We start from the raw sequence: 26,434 nt of genomic DNA, 5'->3' as shown, positions 1-26,434 counted from the left end.
CGATCTAGGGGCGCTGCCTTTCGCTAAGTGCCCGGCATCCAAGGCATAGAAAGCCTCCGGGGAGCCGACTCTGTCGGCGGAGCCCCCGACAGAGCCGAACTCAGCAGGGCCTCCTTCCTGCCTCTCAACCCTAAGATAACGACCTCGTGTCCTGGAGCCGAGGATCCCTTTCTGCACTGGAAGCAGACAGATGCTCCTTCCCCAACATCCACTCCAATGATCTTATTCTAACAAGGAGACATTCGCCCTACCCGGTTTGGCTCAGGGGGTACAGGCCTGTGGACTGAAAGGTCCCAGGTTCGATTCGGATCAAGAGCATGTTTGGTTGCGGGCACATCCCCAGTAGGAGGTGTGCAGGAGGCAGCTGATCGATGTTTCTAACTCTCTTTCTCTCTGTAAAAAATCAATGAAATGTCTTAAAAAAAATAAAGAGGAGACATTCAAGCCCAGGGAGGATACCAACAAGAAGTATAACAAGGGCACCATTTATTATTGAGCACCTGATCTGTGCCAGCTTCCAGCCAGATGCTTTCCACATATTCTGTGCCCTCCCGAAACTCTATGAGGTACATATCCCCACTTTACAGATCAGAGGTCAAATAACTTGCCCAAGGACATAGTTACCAAGCAGCAGAGCTGCCCTTTAAAAACGGATATAATTCCAAAGCATGTGTAAACTTGACCTGTACTTTCTGGAGATTGGCCCTCAAGGATGGGGCATGGGGCAGAACCAGGAAAGTGGTTACTGTTCCCTGTTGAGCATGTGGCCTCCCCCATTTCTAGTCCTTTCCCTTGCCTGTTTCCCGCAGGGTAAGAGGTGGCGCCTTTCCCACACTGCTGCATCCAGGTTCCTGAGGCCTCCAAGCTAACATCTCACGTAAAAGTGGTCAGGAGAATCCAGCTGTTTGTCACCAAGGAAGTGTGCTGACAGTATTTCTGCCTAGTGTTCTGAAAATTCAAGGAAAATAAATATCTTAACATTTATTGAGTATCAGAAGCTGTTCTAAGAACTTTCTATGTACTATGAAATTTAATAGTTATAACATCCATATAAGGTAAGAACTATTATCCCCATTTTACAGATGAGAAAACTAAGGCACAAGAGAGGTTAAGTGACGTTTCACATAAAGCAGCAGAGCCAGGATTTAAGCCTAGGCTCTTAACCCCTACACCAGTGGTCGGTAAACTCATTAGTCAACAGAGCCAAATATCAACAGTACAATGATTAAAATTTCTTTTGAGAGCCAAATTTTTTAAATTTAAACTTCTTCTAACGCCACTTCTTCAAAATAGACTCGCCCAGGCCGTGGCATTTTGTGGAAGAGCCACACTCAAGGGGCCAAAGAGCCGCATGTGGTTCGCGAGCCGCAGTTTGCCGACCACTGCCCTACACTGTATTAATGAACTGAAGTCTGGGTGAATAACTATAACTCACTTAGCTCTGATGTTGGAAAGATGGTGAGGTTCTGCTCCAGGTCTGCATTCATGTACAAATATAAAAATCAAGGAAGTCTTACACAGTGTTCTATGGGAAGTTTCTGTCTGCCTTGTAATAACCTTAGGACAACTGCTTCATGGTTAATACCACAAGAGTTACAATGTGTGCCCTCCTCAAGTTCTAAAAGTGATTAGAAATTGCCCAGCTGGTGTGGCTCACTGGTTGAGCACTGACCTATGAACCAGGAAGTCATGGTTCGATTCCTGGTCAGGGCACTGCCCGGGTTGTGGGCTTGATCCCCAGTAGAGGGCATGCAGGAAGCAGCCAATCAATCATTCTATCACTGATGTTTCTATCCCTCTCTCTCTCTTCCTTCCTTTCTGAAATCAATAAAGATATATTTAAAAAACAATAAAATATCAAAAGAACCCTAGAGGGAGAAACCAAGATGGCGGCATAGGTAAGCACCTAAACTGCTGCCCCGCACAACAATTTCAAAACTACAACTAAAAGACAGAACGGACACCATCCAGAACCACAGGAAAGCTGGCTGAGTGGAAATTCTACAACTAGAAGGAAAGAGGAAATCTCAGGGAGAAGGAGCAGCAAAGAGCTGAGGTATGGAGACACGCGCGCACAGAGAGGAAGGGCGGCGGAGTGCCTGGCTGGCTTTCTCTGGCAGAAGGGGGAAAGAAGCCCCCGACTGCACTGAACCCCAGTTCCGACTGCAGTGAACCTCAGTTCCAGGCGAAACCCTGTGGACCCAGGCTCATACAGGGGGAGTTTGGACTGTCAGGTAGAGAGAAAGGCACACGGAGACTCGGAGACTCAGGGGAGCCGCGGCGGCAGGGGCAGGGGTCTGGAGGCGTGAGTGCACACAAAGACTGACTGTGGAGGTTGCCACGGGCTATCCCTGGTGGAGGGGAGTCAGAGGCTCCTGACTGCACTGAACCCCAGTTCCGACTGCACTGAACCGCAGATCCGGGCGAGCCCCTGGGGACCCACGCTCTTACTGGGGAAATCTGGACTGTAAGGCGGAAACTCGGGAACCTCGGAAGGCAGAGGTCTGGAGACCCGCCCAAGGGCAGGGCTGACAGGAAGCCAAGACTGTCTGCCCCGCCCTGAGACTCCACCCCTTTCCAAGCTGAGCACAAAGGCTTTTGCAATCTGGCAAGGCTAATCCTATAAGGCTGTCTCCAGCACCGAAAATCTCCCAGTGTAGACACAGCTGATCCTCACAGCCAACTAGCCTGCAGGTCAATTCCTCCCCGTGATACCAACAACAATCAAGACTTAACTACAACAAGGCTGTACTCACAGTCCACAAAGGGGTGCACCAAGAGTGTCCACCTCAGGTTAACTGGGGAGGCAGACCCACTGGGCCATATAGGAAACCTAGCACACAAAGCTACTCTACCAACTCAGCAAAGCAGTGAAAATGCGGCATCAAAGAATCACATCACAAACGAAAGAAATGGAGGAAAACAAACGACTGGATATAGAATTCAAAACCACGGTTATAAGGCTCTTCAAGAATATCCTAGAAAAGGCCGATAAATATAACGAGACCCTCGAAGATATGAAAAAGGACCAACTAGAAATTAAACATACACTGACTGAAATAAAAAATATTATACAGAGACCCAACAGCAAACTAGAGGAACGTGAGAATCAAGTCAAAGATTTGAAATACAAAGAAGCAAAAAACACTCAACCGGAAAAGCAAAAAAAAGAAAAAAGAATTCAAAAAGTTGAAGATAGTGTAAGAAGCCTCTGGGACAACTTTAAGCATACCAACATCAGAATTATGGGGGTGCCAGAAGAAGAGAGAGAGCAAGATACTGAAAACCTATTGGAAGAAATAATGACTGAAAACTTCCCCCACCTGGTGAAAGAAATAGACTTACAAGTCCAGGAAGCGCACAGAACCCCAAACAAAAGGAATCCAAAGAGGACCACACCAAGACACATCATAATTAAAATGCCAAGAGCAAAAGACAAAGAGAGAATATTAAAAGCAGCAAGAGAAAAACAGTTAATTACCTACAAGGGAGCACCCATACGACTGTCAGCTGATTTCTCAACAGAAACTATGCAGCCCAGAAGGGAGTGGCAAGAAATTTTCAAAGTGATGAATAGCAAGAACCTACAACCAAGATTACTCTACCCAGCAAAGCTATCATTCAGAATTGAAGGGCAGATAAAGAGCTTCACAGATAAGAAAAAGCTGAAGGAGTTCATCACCACCAAACCAGTATTATATGAAATGCTGAAAGGTATTCTTTAAGAGGAGGAAGAAGAAAAAAGTAAAGATAAAAATTATGAACAACAAATACATATCTATCAACAAGTGAACCTAAAAATCAAGTGAATTAAAAATTTGAGGAACAGAATAATCTGGTGAATATAATAAAATCAGGGGCATAGAAAGGGAATGGACCGATAATTCTCAGGGGGAAAGGGGTATGGGGGGTGCAAGAAGAGACTGGACAAAAATCGTACACCTATGGATAAGGACAGTGTGGGTGGAGGTAAGGGCAAAGGGTGGGGTGGGAACCGGGTGGAGGGGAGCTATGGGGGGAAAAAGGAGAAACAATTGTAATAATATGAACAATAAAGATTTATTAAATTTAAAAAAAAAAAAAAAAAGAACCCTACCTGGGTGGCTCTGCTGGTTGGAGTGTCATCCCATACACCAAAAGGTTGCGGGTTTGATTCCCAGTCAGGGCACATACCTAGGTTTCGGGTTTGATACCACTTAGAGGCGAGTATAGGAGGCAACTGATGAATATTTCTATCTAACATCAATGTTTCCCTCTCTCCCTCTCTCTCGAAAAAGTCAATAAAAACATATCCTTAGGTTAGGGTTAAAAAAGATTATAAATACAAAAAAAGTTTAGAATTTGGCATTCTTGAGTTAGAATTCTGAATCAGAGCCAGACTTTTTACTGATTCTCATCAAATAGGATCTCTTTATTCTCTACGTGGCTTCCTTTAACGATGGCAGCTTTCCTCAGGCACAAGCCCCGGTGTCCGCGAGGAGCTCCGTCCCTGGTGCACACACACCACGTGCAGTGAGAAGACAGACAGCATTCCATCAGGACAGAAGCTCGTACCCAGACTCGGGGAATTTCTATTGGAATTTCTAGAAGTGCTTACCTTTGCTCTTTCCCTGCATACGAACACTAACATCTGTTTTCACAGACTTGGAAATCTTCACAGAAACAAAAGGCTTAAAAGGAAAAATATTCGATTTTATTCAGGATAAGCAGAATATTAGAGTGACTTATCAAATGAAACCATCCAAATATTTCTTGATAAAATATTTTACAATATTTTATCAAGAAACCCACCAGCGAAAGCCCAAAAAACCAGGAATAAGCTATACATGACACATTTTCACTTTTATGAAAATGACAAGAAAACAAGCCTCTTCCTCCAGGAGGCTTGGAGGGGGCTTCTGGGGTGGGCCCTTGGGGAGTTCGGTGCAGCTTTCTATAAGTGCAACTTGAAAAAAAAAGATTATAGACACACCATTTTTCATTGGTTTATTACAAAAGGAAGACAATTCCCACAGATAAAATTTCTAAATCCTTTTGCTTTTTTTTGTTGTTGTTAAACTTCTGAGACGTTAACACCCTTCACAACCCCCAATTTGCTCAGCCCACACTACAACCCAACTCCTTGGCTCCTGGTTGCATGGGACAGAGGTTCCAATATCCCAGACCATGGCCAATGCAGCCTCTAAAGTGGCTGAGCCCTGTTAGAAAACATTAAAAAAAATTTTTTTTTAATTTATTGATTTTATAGAGGAAGGAAAAGAGGGAGAGGGAGGGAAGGAGAGACAGAGAAACATCGATTTGTTGTTCCACTTATTTATGCATTCATTGGTTGCTTCTTGTTTGTGCCCTAATCAAGGACCGAACCTGCAACCCTGGTTTAAGGGGACGATGCTCTAACCAACTGAGCTACTTGGCCAGGGCTAGAAAAATTTAACTAGCTGCTAACTCATTCTAAATAAACAGTGGATGGATTACTTTCGCCCCCAAGATTACATCCTGACTATCTGATGCTCAAGCTCGGGTCTTCCTGTTACCACTTGACCCCTGAAAAGTATGGTAGAATATTCACCGATTCGTTCATCCTAGGAGCGCTACTTATGATCCAGATGAGTCCAAATAAACAGTCAGGATATTGTCTAAAAAGGCCACGATGGCCCTTTTGGCTATGTCGCCAGCCACTGCCTGGACACTGCTGATGTGCTGCAGGGCCGTTCTGACCATCTGGTCTCTTTCCTGTGGGCTTTGGGGTGCTCCAGTGTCATCTCCCTCTGCTCCTGATTTTAAAAACTGAAGGAAATAGGACTGGACCATGTCTCCATTCAATTCAAGGGTTTCTTTGATGCAAGGCAGGTCTGAGGCACTGGCCAAGCTCAAGAGGTGAACCAGTGCCTGACAGATTTGGGTCCGTAAGCTGGCACAGTACTTGAATTCCAAGAAGTCTGTGGTGTCTTCACTCTTCTGCAAGGCAGTGACCAATGCATTCCAGATCTGAGCGTATTGGTCAACAGACCCATAGTGCTCTCTCTTGCCCGGGATGGAAAGGGCGGTGGCAGATCTGATGCGCACTTTGAAATTCTTGCATGATGTCACAACCGATGTCAGGGCATTGTAGGCCTGAGAGGTCCATGGAGCTGTTCCTAGAAGAACCCAGTCATTAAAAGGAATGATGATTTAGAAATCAATAGGGGGCCGAAACCGGTTTGGCTCGGTGGATAGAGCGTCAGCCTGCGGACTGAAAGGTCCCAGGTTCGATTCCGGTCAAGGGCACATACCTTGGTTGCGGGCACATCCCCAGTAAGAGGTGTGCAGGAGGCAGCTGATCGATGTTTCTCTCTCATCGATGTTTCTAATTCTCTATCCCTTTCCCTTCCTCTCTGTAAAATATCAGTAAAATACATTAAAAAAAAAAAAAAAAGAAATCAATAGGGGGAGAGGGAGAGGGGTGTGCAGAAGGAAACATATACATTAGTGCTCAAGTTGTCAGTTTATGGGTGTTTTTTTTAAGAATTACTGCCACATTTTTTGGTACTTAAAAAAAAAAAGCGTTTTAATTGGCCCTAGTGATTTTTTCTCAGTGGTCAGAGCATTGGTCTGGGGACCGAAGGGTCTTGAGTTTGATTCCAGTCACGAGCATGTACCTGGGTTGCAGGCTAGGTCCCAGGCCCGGGTTTGGGTGCATGCGGGAGGCAACCAATCGTTGTTTCTCTCTCATATTGATGTTTCTCTTTCTGTCTCTCTCCCTCCCTTCCATTCTCTCTAAATCAATGGGGAAAAATATCCTTGGGTGAGGATTAATAAAAATATATATATTATACATATATATTTTTAATTGATTTTTTAGAAAGAGGGGAAGGGGGAAGAGAAACATCAGTGGGCTGCCTTCTGCACACCCCCTACTGAGGATCAAGGCTGCAACTTGCACTTGTGCCCTAACCAGGAACTGAACAGGCAACCTTTCAGTGCACAGGATGATGCCGAAACAAGTGAGCCACACCAGCCAGGCTGTACACATAATTTTATATGGCAACAAAATACCCCAATGAATATATACTATACCATGGTTGATCTCAGACAATTCCCCTAAACTTGGATGTTTAGTATGTTTCCATTTTTTTCTAATACTGTGATGTATGAACATCTTTAATAACAATATAGATGGTGTATGCTGGCCCAAGAGGCCCTCCACCAGAGAGCAGAGGAAAACTTCCTTACCTAAGGGAAGAGCAGGATTTTTAAACACATTTCCCATTGCATAACAAGCATTCCATCGGACTTTCATGGCAGCCTCAATCAGAACAGTAGAGATCAAGGCCTGGATAGACTCCTCAATGATTTCAACAAATTGGGGTTTTTCTATATGAGATGGTTGTAGAAAATGAAGCAAATTTCCAAGGGCCCGGACTGCATTACTTTTTACCTAGAATAAAACGTAAAAGCATTAGAAACCTGTTTTGCCAAAGAAATAGTATTGCAGAAAGGATAATTTCAGCTTTAAAAAACACAGGAGGCCCTAGACATCTTGAAGCAAGAGAGCCAATGGAAAACGCAGCCCGTAAAGGTGAGAGTTCTCAAAATTCTGCAGAGTCTTGCATGGCTCACACTCGGAGCCATCAGAAATGTGAGGTTCTACAGAGGTTCCTCACCCTGACATTTTTAGTGTTAGACTGCACTTCAGAGATATCCATCTCCCTTGAGTTAGAGATGATAGGGAGAGCCCTGGGGCAGGAGGACACTGCTGGTTTGCAGCAGAGCTGGGGGAGAAGCTGGTTTCATGATCCCAGTCCACACTTTCCTACTGGAGAAAAGTAGTTTTTTCTTTGTAGCATACTAGAATCATCTGGGGCTTTCTTTTTTAAAACCAATTCCCAGGCCCTAACACCAGAAATTCGGACTGAGTTAGTCTGAGGTAGGGCTTCCCAGGTTTTTAGAACCACTGTACTAAATTAAGTACTTGATATGGGCCAGGTACTGTGCTAGGTGCTTGAAGATTAGATATCTCAGAGTCCAATGAGGTATACGTAACAATTTCCATGTTAGGAATGAGGAAACTGACCTTCACAGAAGTTAAATAATGCACCAAAGGCCACCCGCCACTAAAGGGCAAGCCAGGGTTTGAACCATGTCTGCCTGATCCTAAAGCCCAGGATTATGCTTTTTAAACTTATTAGAGAAACAGTGGATATTAAAAACCAAGGCTGCTCACCTTTCTGACTTGTCCATTCTACTTAAAGATTTTTTGAAAAAATGGACTTAGATTAAAACATGGACGTATCATGGAGTAGCATTACAAATGGCACTGATGCTTTTTGTTTTTTTGTTTGCCACTGATGTTTTTTATGAGATGGGAGATAAGAAACAAACTGTACAAGTATGGAGTGGGCCACTTTATACCCTGAACACACGCTTACTCTCCTTTACACAGGGGTCTATCTGTTGGAATGAAGCTATAATACACTAAGTATCCACCTGATAAACACTAGATTTTGTTGTGAGTCTACCTTGTCTTTATCCTTGGAAGCTTCTATAGCTGACCGCAACATCTTCAAGAGCAGGAGGCCAGAGAACTCTTCCTGGAAACTGGGGTCTGGTGTTTCCCTGTTCCTCCCAAAGCAGGCAAAACATGTTAAAAAGGAAAACCCACTGAAATATATTCACTTAGTATAACGATAAAAACTTTCGGAAAACAGCTTAACAAACCTGTCCAGCTTATACGGAGAACTTATAGTTTATACCTTTTGACCTAGAAGGTCCACATTTAGGAATGTAACCAGTAGAAATAACTTAAATGGAGATTTCATGCAAAAGCCTAACACAATGTAAATGTCCAAAATAGGGAAATGGTTAAATAATCATTGTACGGTGATGACTGTGCAATAGTAAGTAATGATCTATAAAAAATCAGCAGAAGTCAGGAGAATGCTTACATATGTTAAAGTTAAGCGACAAAAAGCAGGACACTTTAAATTTGTATATGATTGTATGAGGAACGAGTTGCCTCTGGGGAGGGAAACTAGGAGATAAGGTAGGAGAAAGGCTCACACTGACTATCCCTTTGTACTGTTTGATATTTTTTAACCTGTGATTATATTACTTAAAAAACATGCAAATGTGATGTTTAAAAAGTAGGGCAACCATTACAAAGGTTTTGTGTTTCCACATTTTCTGTAATGTTGGATATATTTCTTACCAGCATATAGTATTTTTATACATATACTAGAGGCCTGGTGCATGGATTTGTGCACCGGTGGGGTCCCTCGGCCTGGCCTGCACCCTTTCACAATCTAGAACCCCTCAGGGGATGTTGGACTGTGGGTTTCGGCCTGATCCCCACAGGCCAGGCTGAGGGACCACACTGGTGTACAAATCCATGCACCTGGCCTCTAGTATGCATATAAGATCTTTGGTTAATCTCTTCCCACCCTTCCCGCTTCTCCCTCTTCCCTTCCCCCTTCCCCCTTCCCCCTTCCCTCTGAGATTCATCAGTTTGTTCCATGTTTCCATGCCTATGTGTTGAGCATCTGCCCCCTGGTGGTCAGTGTGCATCACAGCTACCGGTCGAATGGTCCAATGGTCCAATGGTTGCTTAGGCTTTTACATATAGAGATATTAAGCTTACTAATCTCATTACTTGAAGGAATATAAAACAAACAAGCCAGGAAGACTGACTACATAATATGGAGAAATTGTGGCTAATTGTTTTTATAGTAGGGACCTCAGCCTCAGAAGTTACCCAGGGGAAATGAGCTGAGTCACCTACATGTTGACAATCAGAGTGTCTGTCAGGTTGCCCAGGGACCAGGCTGCTTTGGCCCGGACATTCAGAGACTTGTCTTGAAGTGACATCAATATTGCATTTGCTGTGTCTGCAACAAATATGACATCCTATAAGATAAACAAAACAAAATGATGTAGTTACTTTAGAAGTTCACACTACTACCTTGGAAATTCTCATTTTATTTTCAGATAAAGTAATAAACCTTTACCACAAATTTCTATTTGGAAATCAAAATTCATTTACTCAATCCATTTACTGTTCTTTGTATATATTACAATGTGGACACTCATTAAAATCCCTGGGGAAGGTCTCCCATGATTTTGCTATGTGCCACACACATCTGAGAAGCCTAAGCACAAATATCTTATTCCCTGGCCTATGAGTTACCTATGAATTCTGTGCCTGGATAGGTTTCCACCTTGAGAAATGATGTTGACAATGAATAGATTTCCAAAACACATCCTATTTATTTAGTGAGATGTCACAAGTAAGAGAAATTTATTTCCTTCTTAGTAAAAACTCCATCAGCCTTCTAAATTATTACTATCACATGGTAATGCCTCATCTCATTTGTTTTTCAATTATTCATTAGACATTTACTGGGCATCTAGGGTCCTGGTCAGTGTGCTAATTAAAAATAAATGAACTATAGGTATTAACAGATTTTAGTAGCGATTAAGGAAACCGGATTACAAAGCAGTTTAATCTCCTTTACTGTCCAACTTAAGAGCTCTACAGCCACCAACAAAAAGGGACTGATATGGACTATAAAAGAGGCACCGAAGAGCTATGCAGGCTCACTCTGACCTGCCTGAGACAGGGAAAAAGCACGTAGACTCCGAGGGCCCGCGAGGCTGCAGCTTTCACTAAACGGTTCTTGCTGTCGTTCAGCCCAAGCAGCACGGTGATGCACAGGATCTGCCAGTCACTCTGCAAAGGAAAATCGAGAATGAAATAACCAGGAGCGGGTCTTTGACAAGTGACCGTGATATATCTATGTTTGAGTTTACATTCAGGAGTTAAACACAACCGAGACCTTGAGGCTACCTTGGTAGAGAGCAAAGGTTCACGTCAGATCCAGTTATTATCTGAGCACTGACTGGGTGCAGGGCACACACAGCATCTGTGCTCATTTAACCTTTACAACTCTGTGAATTAGGTCATTTTATTCTCCTACTTCATTAAAGCTGCCTTCTTTATAAAGCTAATTTAGCCCTAGCCAGTTTGGCTCAGTGGATAGAGCGTCAGCCTGTGGACTTAAGGGTCCTGAGTTTGATTCCGGTCAAGGGCAGGCACATGTCCGGGTTGTGGGCTCGATCCCCAGTAGGGGGCATGCAGGAGGCAGTTGATCAATGATTCTCTCTCATCACTGATGTTTCTATCTCTCTCTCCCTCTCCCTTCCTTTCTGAATAAAAAAATATATATATTTTTAAAGTTAATTTATATAAGTAAAAACAGATGCAAATGCCATTGAGAACTAAAGGAAAGGAATGGTTTGAATACCATGTGGGTTGGGCACCAGCTAAGTATTTTCACATACTTCATGTTATTACTCACATAATTCCCATTTTATAGGTGATAAAGTCAGTTTTAGAGAAGTTAAGATAATCAAAGAGCCAGAAAATGGAAGAGCTAGAATTTAAACCCAGGTCTTTCTAACTTTTGGATTTGAAATGGTTCTGAAATCTCTGCCTCAAAGCCTCTACCAACATGACTTCTACCCCTGCCTTCTAAGCACGGAGAGGAAAAGCTTTCCCGAGACATGAAGGTTTTAAGTTTTCCCATTGCCCTCGCCCCACACTCAAGTAGAATTAGCACGTTTCCTCAGAGATAATGTGGAAAACTGCTTCAAAATGAGAAAGAGTCAAAATCAAACTGGAGCTGTGATGGCACCATTTAAGGATGAGAACCCACTCCTGACGTTACCCGCAGATTGCTGAAGGCTTCTGGCAGGATGGAAGACAGGGCATCGCAGGCGCTCGCCTGCAGAGTCGGGTGCTCTGCATTCTGCAAGGCTCTGGGTAAAGGGCCGCTCAGCATCATAGTCCAGAAGAGCACCACCTGGAACAGGGCACAGTTAGAACCGCAGCCCAAGCGCAACAGTGGGACCAGCTCGCCACCAAGACTACCACCAGTGACCTTAGTACTGAAACGTTTTTCCTTCCCATGGTAGCTGTTTACAAATGCTTTCATTAGAACTTTAAAAACCAATGAATTGAATCATCAACTTTAATAACTAGGAAACTACAGTTTGCTAGAGTTAAGCAGCACAGAGATAATAATGAGAAGGGTGAAGATGACGGTGACAGTAACAACAGTAGCAGTACCAGCGAATGTTCTTCAGAGAGTTTATGATGTGCCAGGCACTGTTCTAAGTACTTTACATATATCAACTCATTTTAACCCTCAGCACAACTAAATGGAGTATATATCATTATCTCCATATTCGCACAAGGAAACTTAGGCACAAAGAAATAATGTACCTTGATAGAGGGCAGCAGAGCTGGACTAAAATCCAGATCACTGACACCCAGGTAGAGCTCTTTCAACCAGATTCCTCAGGGGCACAGAGATCAGGGTCCCAGAGTCGCCTCTGGACCGTAAGCCAGAGGCAGAGCTGCGGTCGAGTCCTTCAGCCACGGCTTCCTGTCTCTGCAACCTTGGGCGAGTCACTAAACCTACACTCTGGTTCCTCAACAGTAAAGCAGGGCAAAGACATCTACCTGGCAGAGTTTGTGTGGTAAGAAAATGATACTGTGGCCCTAGCCAGTTTGGCTCAGTGGACAGAGCATCGGCCTGTGGACTAAAGGGTCCCGGGTTCGATTCTGGTCAAGGGCACATGCCCGGGTTGCGGGCTCGATCCCCAGTAGGGGGCGTGCAGGAGGCAGCCCATCAATGAGTCTCTCTCATCATTGATGTTTCTATCTCTCTCTCCCTCTCCCTTCCTCTCTGAAATCAATAAAAAAATATTTTTTTTTAAAAAAGAAAGAAAAGAAAATATGATACCATGTACAAAATTCCTAGCATAGTGCTTGGTGCATGGTGGACTCTGCAATTGAGCAGTAGGCTCTGTTTAAGCATTTTGCAGAATCATTTCATTTCAAAGTCCCTCAAGGTAGGCATCTGAAGAGTACCTTTCCAATTTCCTTCCCATGCTTTATAAAAACCCTGGCTTTCACTTTGCACATCTGTCTGGAGTTTCGGTGTCTCACTTTCTGCCCCACAGATTTAGTCCTAAGTGTTGCCATGTATCCTGTGCACCAGTTCTGTCCTCCCCACAATCCTAGCTCCTGGAAACCCAGTGTGGGCCTTCCCCAGCCCAAACCAGGAGAATGTGGACAGCTGTGGTTGCCAACCTCCAAGATGGCCCACGGTGATCCTCGCCGCCTAACGATTAAAAGGCAGTCCCCTCCCACACTGACTGGGGCTGACCTGTGTAACCAATAGGATGGTGTGGTAATGACGCTGAAATTTCTGAGGCTGGGTCATAAAAAACCTGCAGTTCTGTCTCTGTCTCCTTCTCTGTTCACTTGCTGTGGGGAAAGCCAGCTTCTAAGTGAAGAGAACACTCAAGCAGCCCTCTGGAGAGGTCCTCGTGGCGGGGAAGGGAGAAGCCTGCTCCCAATAGCCAGCACTAACTTGCTAGGCATGTGAGTGAGTGCGTCTCCTTGGAAGATCCTCCACGCCTGTCAAGCTCAGTTGACTGCACCCCCGCCATCATCCTGATTAACAACCTCAAGAGAGACCTGAGCCACAACCACCCAGAGCTAAGCTGCTCTCAATTCCTGACCCAGAGAAACTATGCGAGGGAATAAATGTATACTGTTTTAAGCCAAGTTTAGGATAATTTCTTACTCAACAATAGATAACACAGAAAGTATATCCCATTTTTAAAGATGAAACAATACTTGAATGTGAACAGCTTAAGAGTCTTGCCCAGTGACTTGACAAACAAGGGGAGAAGTTTAGATTCCAACCCAGGTCTCTCTGATAGCAAAACTCAACTGATCTCTCTGCAAATGGTGACATTTCAGCTTTAGTAGCAGACTAAGGAAGGGACTAGGGCTAGACATTCTTAATTCCCTGCAAGGATGATGGAAACGGTGAAGGAAAAGGATAAACGGGATGAGGAGGGTAGAGGGAGAAAACTGTTGCATTGAGTTTGCTTTGGGCACTAAGTAGGAGCCTTTTTCTTTGTGAGGTCACATGTTCCTTCTCCAAAGAAGAACTGACTGGCACAGTGTGGGTGCAACAGACACAACCTAAGATCTCCAGAATTTAATTGGAGTGAGGAAGGGGACTGCGGCAGGGAGGGATTAGCATTCATTGAGCACCACTATTTGTCAGCATCTTTGCCTTTCATTCAATCTTCCAACAGCCCGATGAGTTAAGGATTTTTGTTCCTCTTTAAAATGAAGAAACTAGCCCTAACTGGTTTGGCTCAGTGGATAGAGCGTCAGCCTGCGGACTGAAGGGTCCCAGGTTCGATTCCGGTCAAGGGCATGTACCTTGGTTGCGGGCATATCCCCAGTAGGAGGTGTGCGGGAGGCAGCTGATTGATGTTTCTCTCTCATCGATGTTTCTGACTCTCTATCCCTCTCCCTTCCTCTCTGTAAAAAATCAATAAAATATATTTTAAAAAAATAAATAAAATGAAGAAACTATATTCACAAGCACATAATTAGGTGGTGCTCCCTAGATTTGATCTCTTGCCTTCTGAGTCTAAATTCTAGGCTCTCCTCACCATTCTAGTCTGCCTCTTGGGCAGGCTGAGTAACCAAACTAGATTTTGTGCAAAAGAAATAACTGGTTTTTGCACAGCTAATAATTGGTTACACATAATCTTTTTTTTTTAAAAATATATTTTATTGATTTTTTACAAAGAGGAAGGGAGAGGGATAGAGAGAAACATCGATGAGAGAGAAACATGGATCAGCTGCCTCCTGCACACCCCCTACTGGGGATGTGCCCACAACCAAGGTACATGCCCTTGACCGGAATCGAACCTGGGACCCTTCAGTCCTCAGGCCGCTCTCTATCCACTGAGCCAAACCGGGTAGGGCGGTTACACATAATCTTACCACATCCTGGACTGCAAATAAACTGAAACGCAAATAAAACCCATTTATCCTAGTATCTCATTATCCAAGATAATAAACCGTAAGTTTTGACATCGGAAGAAACATCCACTCCACTTTATAATTGAACCTAAAAAGTAAACTGACTGAAGCACTAAGAAAAGAGGAATCTATGAATTGACATCTACTTACCAAGGTGACGGGCACTCTCTGTTCAGGTGCTAGGGTAGAATCTGGTTTGTACTGTTGTATTAAGCCTGTACCCAGTTCTTCCAGAAGCTATGAAGATAAAAGAAATAGGTTATTGCCCTAACCGGTTTGGCTCAGTGGATAGAGCGTCGGCCTGCGGACTCAAGGGTCCCAGGTTCGATTCCAGTCAAGGGCATGTACCTTGGTTGCAGGCACATACCCAGTGGGGAGTGTGCAGGAGGCAGCTGACCGATGTTTCTCTCTCATCGATGTTTCTAACTCTCTATCCCTCTCCCTTCCTCTCTGTAAAAAAATCAATAAAATATATTTAAAAAAAGAAAAGAAAAAAGAAATAGGTTATCAAAGCAAAGTATTAGAACTGTGGAGGTAAAAGACTACTTCCATGTGAAGATTACCTCAAATCAAGGGGAAAAATAATTTCCAACTGATTTTCTTTCTTTTCTATGTAACTTCTATGTCAGAGGCATTCTTTCCAAAGCAAAATCACCAGCTATATACTGTATTGTTAATTTCTTCCCAAATCAATTCTTTGGGTTTATAGAGTGAGCTGAAAATAGAGGAATGTATGACTTTCCTACCAGAAACCTCTTGAAGAAACCTCTGATGAACATGCAACAGAAGGAAGAATATAAACGGAAAAAAAGAAAAAGAGCATGTGGCTTTTAATGAAAATCACCTTTGCTCCATGAAGCTGAATAGAAGGATCTGCTTCCCCCATGCACTTGCAAATCACCTCTCCAAGCTCCATCAAGTAGCCCTGAGCCACTGAAAAGTAGCCCTTTGCCAGATGAGCCAACACCTGCAAAGGGAACAGAGCATGAACTCCAAGCCCTGAATGCAGGGCTGCAATACCCAGAAAAGTATTTCAGTATTTCAGAAACCACTCACTCTTAACCAAGTGTTGAAATATGGTGTTGAATGAAATGCAGAACAACCATAATCTTTATTTTATGGCTAAAATCAATGAACTATATCATATAATTTTGTAGTGCTTTATAATTTACAAAATATGTTTCATTAAGGTTATCAATATTATTGCATTTAAGTAAGCCTGGGTATAATTTTTTGAGGTAGGTCTTAATTTAACACTTCAGCTGAAGAAACTAAGGCTAAAAAAGTTAAAGGTTAAAGAGATTAATAAACATGTTTAATATTAAGCAGATAAAGACCCCAGGACCAAACCTGTCTTAGATCATACTTGAATACAGAAAAAGCAAATACTTTAATCTAGAGTTGTTTTCTTCCTTTGAGGGAGCAATTATATTTTGTTGTCTCTAAGCAGATAGAAGATTAACTACACAGCCAGTTTGGCTCAGTGGATAGAGTGTCAGCCTGTGGACTGAAGGGTCCCAGGTTAGATTCCGGTCAAGGGCACATCCCTGGGTTGTGGGCTTGATCCCCAGTAGGGGGTGTGTAGGAGGCAGCCCATCAATGATTCTCTCTCATCATGATGTTTCTATCTCTCCATCTCCCTTCCTCTTTGAAATCAATAAAGATATATTTAAAAACAGATTAACTACATAATTTATTTCAGAATTACTATATAATTATTATATCTATCTGTCATATAATACCTGAGGTGACTAAAATGGCTTGCAATGAAAATGAATGAACCTGACATTTCACAGCCAAAGCCACCAACAACCTTAACAAACAAGCAACAATAAACAAGGCACTCACATCTACAATACAACTCCCACTGACACAGCTGACACGCGGCTCAGCTTTACATATTTTCACTCACTCCTCACCCACACCCTGTGAAGGAAGAATAATTAACTTCCGTTTCAGAGACAAGGAAATGACACCTCCTACCTGTAAGGCCTCCAGTCGCATGGGGGACGGCATATAGGTGCTTCCTGCTGCACAGCCAGCATCGCTACCTGAACAGGAGTCCTCCTTGGGCAGCACAACAGTGGAAATGCAAAGTCGAATGAGCCAGCAGGGCTCTGAAGACCCCGTTGGTGAGCTAATTGATGCTTCTTCCAGAAAGGGTCCTGAGGGGGCTTTCTTCCACCAATCAAGGGGGCTGAGGTGAGGAGTTGCTGAATCGCTATTGCTGAGTCCAGAAGAACAGGGCTGTTGTAGAAGTAGCTGAACTTCAGGTAAAGGTGCGTGAGTGGATACTATGGCTCCCAAGAGTGTAAGACTTGACACACGAACATTAACATCTGTCAAAGGAAACAGTAAGAATCTATCACTATGGGAACAGCTGTTAGAAGGACACAGAATTATGGCCTCCTTGTTTAATCTGAATTTAATTAAACCAGACCTATTTACTAGCTTATAGGAAATACAGGGGACAGAAATGTAAGTTAACACTATGAAGAAACTATCAAATAAACTGAGAATGTGAGATATTCCATAGGGCAATTGGCTTGGACTTTTCCTAAACTCAGTATCATGAAAGAAAGAAGAAAGGGTTGGGGGATAGTCTAGATTTAAAAAGGCTAAAGTGACATAAAAACTAAATGCAATACATAAACCTTGAATGAACATAGGTGTGTTTGTTTTTTTTTACAAATTTGCGTGTCATCCTTGCGTAGGGGCCATGCTAATCTCTGTATCGTTCCAATTTTAGTATATGTGCTGCTGAAGCGAGCACATAGATGTTTTTTTTTTTTAAAGCTATAAAAGACTTTTGGGGACATATGGGGAAATTTAAATGTGGACAAGATAGTAGATAATATTATGGAATCAATATAAATTTCTTAAGTGGAAAATTGGTTTTGTGTTTTTTAGGTTATCTTTATTCTTAAGATATGCATGCTGAGGTATTTAGGGTAAAATATCATATCTATAATTTACTTTCAAATGGTTTAAGGAAAAAAGTCAATATAAATATATACACACAAATACACATATACACACACATATTTACACACACACACACACACACACACACACACACACACACACATAGAAAGGAACACAGAAAGCAAATATGACAAAAATTAACAATTGTTAAATCTAGGTAGAGAGATGTTCAGCAATAGAACGTACTACTCGTTCAAATTTGAAAATTTTGTGGATTTGAAAATTTTAATAATAAAAAGTCGATGGAGGATAGAGTCAGACACTTGAAAGGGACCTCTGAGACGTGGTCCACTCCCCTCAGTTTACAGATGTAGTGGAACAAGCGGAGGACTGAGCCACAAGACCTGGGTTGTTTTAATCTTACTTCTGCCACTAATGTGATGAGACACCTTAAGGCAAGATTTATCTTTTGGGGTCCCATTTTATTTTTTTTTTATTTATTTTTTTTTAAATATATTTTATTGATTTTTTACAGAGAGGAAGGAAGAGGGATAGATAGTGAGAAACATCGATGAGAGAGAAACATCGATCAGTTGCCTCCTTCACACCTCCCACCGGGGATGTGCCCGCAACCAAGTTACATGCCCTTGACCGGAATCGAACCTGGGACCCTTCAGTCCGCAGGCTGACGCTCTATCCACTGAGCCAAACCGGTTCTGGCTGGGGTCCCATTTTACACATTGGTAAGAGGAGTGAATTGGACTCAGTTTACACGTCACTATTTCAGTTAAGCCTTATAAGTCTTATGAGATAGGTATAATGCTTCCTGTTAGGAGGAAATTAGACTTCAGAGAGGGCAGAAATGGGAGTCCGACTGACTTCAGGTCCAGGACCCCTCCCACGATGTCACAAAAAAAATCCACACCTCCATGAAGTTCTGTAATTTTGAATAAAAAACTAAACTTTTCAGAATGTGGTCAGATCATAAAGCTTGCAAACAAAAGAAAAAGAAATGTTTTAAAGGCAAGTGTTTACAGTACATATACAGGGGTTGGCAAAAGTAGCTTTACAGCTGTTCATGTGGAAAATAATACAATAATTAATTAATAAATAATACAAGAAGATGTTTCACGTACTCACAACTGTAACCCTAGTTTTGCCTACCCCTGCATATTATGTGTGGAAGAAGTCAGGAAATACCAAGAAATAAGACTGCAGTTAGTGGGGATTTGAGGTTCTGGAATTTTAACTGATCTTCAGAGGAAATGAAGTTAAAGAAGTTAGGTTTTATATTCCAGTTTTTCTTTTTAAAAAGATGATGTCTGTCTATTTGACTGTCCATCCATCCTCTACTTATGACTAAAGGATATAAACTATTACATACGGGAGGGGCTCCCTTGCACTTGGCTAAAGGGATCCCTTGATTACTGCACTGCAGTAGCAAAGAGACATTCAACTTTACAATTTTCCAGCTCACTTCCACCCAGTGGTACTTCAGAGGTCAAAAGTGGAATTCTAGCAATTGGATTTTCCTGAAAACTTGGGGAGAGTAAGTAGAGCTATCTTAGAGCTATACAATTGCTGTGAATATTTTTAAATTAATAATGTAGATTTGACTGATATAAAGAAACAAATAATTTTAAATTACCACCAACCTTTGTGGCGGACATAAGGCTTTATTTGGTTCCAGACTTTGGTCAGCAGGCTGAGCTTCAGACGGTTATAAGGCGAATTTGATACTAAATTTGCAAGGCACTGCAAAGCACAAGAATAGCTGCTCAACAGACGTGATTGAGCCATAACACAGAAACAAAATTTTACAGCATTTAATTTAAAAAGAAGTCTTTACATTTATTTGAAAATCACTCATTTTCTTTTCTGTCTTTGGGGGTGGGAGGGAGATAGCGCTTGTTTTCTCATTGGTACAACTTAAAACTAAGAATAAAGGAGTGTTGTTTTTTTTCAGTAAATCATTTATTTGGACATACAGGGGTGGTAGGTAAGATCAAACAAGTAGGTACAAATAGGATATCTTCAAATAAAATGACCCCTTAGTTATATTCTTAAGTCAAGTTATTTTTCAGCATTGCAAAACATTATACAAAATTGAAACAGATAACTTGGCACATTTACCTTAATGATCTGAGTAAGGGTCTGTGAGGATGACTCAGCCACCAATGCTAACAAAAGACATCTGTGCAACTCTCTGATGCTGGAAGCGATCATGACAGAGAAGGGAGTAAAAGCCCTTCTGTGGTCACTGGTATCTTCAGCAACAGAAAGAAACTGCTTTGAGCCTTCCAAGATGGCAGACAAAGCTTGCAGAGCGCAGGCACGTGTCTGAAATTTCAGGATGATTCACGTCAGTTCGTTAAAAATCAGGAGTCAGATCCCCTTCTTCCTATATACATTTTTCATTTTCAAAATGTTTAGGATAATTTTAATTGGAATAAAGGCAATGGGATTATCTACCAGGTCCTAGAAGTAGCCATGAGCTAGGCCCTTGCACCCCACACCTGGGTTGGTATTAGTAAGAGCTGTGTTCATGTAAGATTGGACAGGGCAGAGAAAACAACAAAGACTTGTAAAGTTTTTCTTCCTAGCGTAACACTGAGAATCTAAATGCTCTTACCTTTGGGGAAGGATCTTTTAATGTAAGAGTCATCAAGGAAACAGACTGTGGACTTCCAAGCTCAGGTGTATCAGAAACAAAGGCTGACCAGTAGCCATAAAGAACTTTCTTTTCTATTGATTTTATAGTAGAAAGAAAACAAGCTAATGCTCCTTGGCGAACTTTGGCTTGGTAAGACCTTTAATAACAAAGAGAAAAAAGGAAAAAAGTCTTTTAATATTCTTTTTTTTTTTTAAATAGGTTTATAGTTGTAAGTACAGGAAACAGAGTTTATTTATTTTTTTTCAAAGAACAGCTATTTAAAATTTTTTTTTTTTTTATATTTTGTTGATATTTTACAGAGAGGAAGGAAGAATGATAGAGAGTTAGAAACATCGATGAGAGAGAAACATCGATCAGCTGCCTCCTGCACACCTCCCACTGGGGATGTGCCCGCAACCAAGGTACATGCCCTTGACCGGAATCGAACCCGGGACCCCTCAGTCCGCAGGCCGACGCTCTATACACTGAGCCAAACCGGTTTCGGTTCTTCTAATATTCTTAAAAGTATAAGCATGAAATAAAATTTATTTCAGCCAACTCAAATGATACATTGAGAAATTCAACATTCTAAGTCCTAAAGATGCTAATACAATATTAAAAAAGTATTTTTCAAAATACAATGAAAACATGTTAAAGCAATTTGTTTATATAATGTATTAATAAAATTGACAATTAAAAAACACACAACTAGATAGAGAATAAAAGGGCAGCATTTTGATGTTAGGAAACTGCAGAGCATCCATTCATCCAACAAACATGTCCTGAGTATCCTCATGGATGTGCCAGACATTGTGCTGAGGTTGGCAGACATAAACCAGCCCCCTGCCACTGACTGGCTTATTAATGGCACAGAGTTGAAGAGATAACTACAACACATTATGTTGACACTAAGGAACAGTAAAAAGGTCACACAGCAGAGGTACCTAAGCCAGAATGGGGGCGGGGAAGCTCAGAAAAGGCTTCTTAGAGGACATGACTGCTGAGTAATGGTTAACAAGACAAAAAGTAAAAAAAAAAAGTGAGAGAAAGAATGTTCTAGGCAGAGAAACCTCATGCACAAAGGCAAATCAAGAGAATGGGCAAAATGCAGAGAAATGCGAAGTCCCACATAAATTAGAATATTTAAGTTGAATCACATGCAGCAGTCAGTGTTTTAAGCAAAGTTATAAAAACTTACATGCAATTTAGAATATAAAAATATAACAAAATACTACTACCTCATTTTACTCTGCATGCCTCCTTCAGCATCAGAATAGTCTGACTCACTACTGCTGATCCTTTTCCAACTGGAAGAACTGAAGGGTGAGGAGACTCGATCTTTTCCTGCAGCTCCACTTCCATCTAATCGCAAACTCTGGACAGCCAAGGAGGAGGGAGACTGGGTGTTCCCTTCATGCAAGTTCGCTCTGCCCAAGCCAGTAACTGGGGCTGCTTCTCTTTCACCACTGGACTCTTCCTCCTCCTCTTCCTCTTCTTGCTGGATTTTCTTTGGTTTTATTTTAGATTTTTTCTTTCTATTCTGATGATAAGAGCAAATGAAAACACACACACACATATATACATATACATATATATACATATACATACATATACATATATATACATATATATACATATACATTATATACATATATATATACACATACATACATATACATATATATAGAGAGAGAAAAAAATAGTGATTTCAAAACAGCTTCTAACTGAGTCACTGGTCCTGTCTCATTTGTTAATTACCAAATATGTCCCCAACATGTAGTTGAAAAAAGTAAAAAAAAGTGACACTTAACACCCCATGTGTCAGTCACTATGCTAAGTGCTTACACATACCCTATCTACACTAATAAAAGAAAAAGATGCAAATTGACCGAACCTTCACCACACCCACCAGACAATCAGAAGTATGCAAATTAACCCAATAAAGATGATGGGTTAATTTGCAAACGCAGGCACCATGTGGCTGGGGGGCAGGGCGGGACGCTTGCGTTATCGCCATGGCAATGATGCAAGCGTTCCACACTGCCCCAGCCACTCCGGGCCTCTGGGCAGCGTGGGAAGGCTGAAAGGCAGCTCTGGGCCAGAGCGAAGGCGGTGCCGGCAACCAGGGGAAGGAAGGCCCATTCTTGCACGAATCTTTGTGCATTGGGCCTCTAGTGGGATTAAAGAAGCAAGGTATGAAAAATGTGGGACAGCAAAACTTGTGGCCTGGGTTACCAGGTATATTCCACCTCTGTGATCCTGGGCAAATCATTTAGCCTCTGTGAGCCTGACCTTCATCATTTAAGTATAAGGCTAACAGCACCTACCTTGCACAGTTGTTGTGAAAGCATTCAGCCTTCTCAACTGGGGTTCTGCAAGAGAATCGAGTTCTATAGAAAATGACGAGTGACTATTTTCTCAGTTCTCCCAAACAAAACACATCATTAATACCACTCTAGATGTATAGGAGAGACATTAACCCATTAGGCACAATGCATGTTTTAGAGTATTAGGGCTTTGTAGGTGTAGATATTAAGTAAAAGCCAGTTACTTTTCTCCTACTGCTTGTTGACATCCAAAAATCTTTGGAATCCGTGCTCCTCTGCATTCTCAAAATCCATGACCTTGGGGAAGAAGGTCCTCATCACTCCTATCTTAGATGTGGTTCGAGACTCATAACCTTTTACTTGCTACCAGTTATTTTTCTAAAATGCAAATCTTATCTCACTCTGCTCTAAAAGATTCTTTGAATCTCTACCCCCTATATGATAAAAGTCCAAATTCCTTAGCATACTATACAAGACTCTTATGACTTGGCCTCTGCTACATACTTGCCCGACCCCTCCCTTCTGCACACCTGACACTCTACATCTACTGGTTAACAATGGGCTATATGCACTTTTATTTTCTATATTTTTGCATCTTTTGTTCCTTCAAAATAACAATGTTCCTTTTCTGTACTAATACTCATTCTGGAGTCTCAGTTTAGCCACATCTTTTAAAAAGTCTCTGACTCCTCAATTTGTTTGGATGCCCTGAATGTGTTCCCAAAGTATTCTGTGAATATGCTGGTGAAAGAAATCCCAATACTGCATTGCAGTTGTTTGTTTATCCATCTTCACCTTTCCCTTCAAACAGTCTACTATGTGTACCAGTTAATAATGCGGATTTTTTTCACTAGATGGAGTTACACATATGTTGATATATATGCAATTTGATATGCATGCTATTTTGCTGTATTGACAACAAGCTTCAAAACTTCATATGTCAAATTTTCTGAAGGTGTTAACATTATAGATATTTTTACACTTAAAAATGTCAAATTTCAGGCCAAAAAAAAAGCATTTGTGGGAAGTTTTAATTCATTACTTTATTTTGAAGAAAAGTGCTGCTGAAAGTTAGCGTATACTTCGGGAAGCTTATAGTGAACATGCTTCATCTCAAGATACTTGTGAACGCTGGTTTAAATACTTTAAAAGTGATGATTTTGATGTGAAAGACAAAGAACGTCCAGGTCAACCAAAAAAGTTTGAAGACCAACAATTACAAGCATTATTGGGTGAAGATGAGTGTCAAACTCAAAAACAACTTGCAGAAAGATTAAACGTTGCTCAGCAAACAATTTCCGATCATTTACAAGCAATGGGAAAGATTTTAAAGGAAGGAAAATGGGTGCCACATCAACTGAATGAAAGACAAATGGAAAACCGAAAAGTCATCAGTAAAATGTTGCTTCAACAGCACAAAAGAAAGTTCTTTTTGCTTCGAATTGTGACTGGAGATGAAAAGTGGATTTATTTTGAGAATCCCAAACGCACAAAATCATGGGTTGATCCAGGTCAACCATCAACACTGACTGCAAGGCCAAATCGCTTTGGAAAGAAGACAATGCTCTGCATTTGGTGGGATCAGGAAGGTGTGGTATTATGAGCTTCTAAAACCAGGTGAAACCATTAATACTGATCACTACCAACAACAAATAATCAATTTGAACCACGCGTTGATCATAAAACCACCAGAATGGGCCAGAAGACACGGCAAGTAATTTTGCTTCATGATGATGCACCATCACACACTTCAAAACCAGTTAAAGACACGTTAAAAGATCTTGCCTGGGAAGTATTAACCCACCCGCTGACTGGTAATTGAGTTCTAATGGTCTAGAGAGGGAAAATTACAGTCCAAAGCAGGGGTGGGCAAACTTTTTGACTCGAGGGCCACAATGGGTTCTTAAACTGGACTGGAGGGCCAGAACAAAAGCATGGATGGAGTGTTTGTGTGAACTAATATAAATTCAAAGTAAAGGAGCGGAGGGGAGGGCAAGAGAACCCTCCGCTCTTTCGGCTCCGCGGGCCGGACAGAACAGCCGAACGGGCCGGATCCGGCCCGCGGGCCGTAGTTTGCCCACGGCTGGTCCAAAGGTCAAATCCAGCCTAGCACACACAGCCTGTTTCTATAAATAAAGTTTATTGGAATACAGCCACACCCATTCATTAAAATAGTGGCTGCTTTTGCACTAGGACAGTGGTCGGCAAACTCATTAGTCAACAGAGCCAAATATCAACAGTACAACGATTGAAATTTCTTTTGAGAGCCAAATTTTTTAAACTTAAACTTCTTCTAACGCCACTTCTTCAAAATAGACTCGCCTAGGCCGTGGTATTTTATGGAAGAACCACACTCAAGGGGCCAAAGAGCCACATGTGGCTCGCAAGCCGCAGTTTGCCAACCGCTGCACTAGGACATCAGAATTGGCAGTTGCAAATACATACCAGTAAACCCTTCACAAAAAGTTTGCTGACTCTTGAGCATTTGAGGGGTGAGGATGCTGGGCTTTGGGTGTAAAGTGAATGCTCATTTTTACTGCTGTTACACTGACTAGATAACTTAGAAGTATAAGATGCTCTAAATGGTATTTCAGCCCTGACTGGTTTGGCTCAATGGATAGAGCAGCCGTGGGCAAACTACGGCCCGCGGGCCGGATCCAGCCCGTTCGGCTGTTCTATCCAGCCCGTGGAGCTGAAAGAGCGGAGGGTTCTCTTGCTCTCCCCTCCGCTCCTTTACTTTGAATTTATATTAGTTCACACAAACACTCCATCCATGCTTTTGTTCCGGCCCTCCGGTCCAGTTTAAGAACCCATTGTGGCCCTCGAGTCAAAAAGTTTGCCCACCCCTGGGATAGAGCGTCGGTCTGCGGACTGAAAGGCCCCAGGTTCGATTCCAGTTAAGGGCATGTACCTTGGTTGCGGGTACATCCCCAGTAGGGGGTGTGCAGGAGGCAGCTGATCGATGTTTCTTTCTCATTGATGTTTCTAACTCTCTATCCCTCTCCTTTCCTCTCTGTAAAAAATCAATAAAATATTTTTAAAAAATGGTATTTCAGCAGTGTGTTGAATTTAAATTTATTATTTTAAAATCCCTAAACTGGATCAAATTCAAAGTGAGCCTTTGGCACAATAGTGATGCAAATCATAGAATACACACAGCAAGCAATAAAAACAATCGGCAACTTAAATCTAAATAGACATAAATGTACCATAGTTGGTCGAGAAGCACTGGATTCTGGTAGTTGCAATTTGACCGGTGGTCGTCCATCATACTGAGGAAGTGGGGTGGGGTATAATACAGTGGGCATCTCTATGTTTATTCCGGGGAGTCCATGAAACATGGATTTCTAATGATGACGATTAAGAAAGCACACACAAAAAAACATAAATAAAGAACCAGAATTATTCATTATGTTCTGGATCACAAAGACAACAAATTAATGTTTAGAAGCTTATTAAGGAAATAAAAATGGGACAGAAGATAGCTTATACGACTTAATGAAGAGTTTAATCACATCCAGCAAGATCTGATTTGATCAGATTAGATCTGATTTTAGTTTATTCATTTACTTATTATTTTATTTATTAAGTTATAAAATTTATCCAGGTTTATGTAATTATTTTATCTAAATA

The 26,434-nt window shown here is 41.8% G+C and overlaps 1 protein-coding gene across 3 annotated transcripts in view; it reads right to left on the bottom strand.

Annotated features, from left to right (window-relative positions):
* Positions 1–4,679: 4,679 nt before the first annotated feature.
* The window catches only part of HEATR6 (HEAT repeat containing 6), a gene marked incomplete at its 5' end in the record, with an annotated part of 31,011 nt that continues 9,256 nt past the window's right edge, over positions 4,680–26,434 (bottom strand). Inside the window, 14 exons of one of the 3 annotated variants that reach the window (XM_080681488.1) lie at positions 4,680–6,137; positions 7,213–7,417; positions 8,499–8,595; positions 9,758–9,882; positions 10,583–10,705; positions 11,703–11,837; positions 15,047–15,133; positions 15,741–15,863; positions 16,880–17,235; positions 19,477–19,576; positions 19,955–20,161; positions 20,454–20,631; positions 21,713–22,014; positions 26,011–26,148. In XM_080681488.1, the coding sequence (XP_080537614.1) occupies positions 5,596–6,137; positions 7,213–7,417; positions 8,499–8,595; positions 9,758–9,882; positions 10,583–10,705; positions 11,703–11,837; positions 15,047–15,133; positions 15,741–15,863; positions 16,880–17,235; positions 19,477–19,576; positions 19,955–20,161; positions 20,454–20,631; positions 21,713–22,014; positions 26,011–26,148 (2,718 nt within the window). In that variant the 3' untranslated portion in view covers positions 4,680–5,595. The remainder of the gene's footprint in view (positions 6,138–7,212; positions 7,418–8,498; positions 8,596–9,757; positions 9,883–10,582; positions 10,706–11,702; positions 11,838–15,046; positions 15,134–15,740; positions 15,864–16,879; positions 17,236–19,476; positions 19,577–19,954; positions 20,162–20,453; positions 20,632–21,712; positions 22,015–26,010; positions 26,149–26,434) is intronic. The other 2 variants (XM_080681489.1, XM_080681490.1) reach the window with 2 other exon arrangements.

The sequence above is a fragment of the Plecotus auritus genome (genome assembly GCF_963455305.1).
Source record: "Plecotus auritus genome assembly, chromosome: 7".
Classification (NCBI taxonomy): Eukaryota; Metazoa; Chordata; class Mammalia; order Chiroptera; family Vespertilionidae; genus Plecotus; species Plecotus auritus.
Note: the sequence above shows the minus strand (reverse complement) of the source record. Positions and strands in the feature narration are given on the sequence as shown.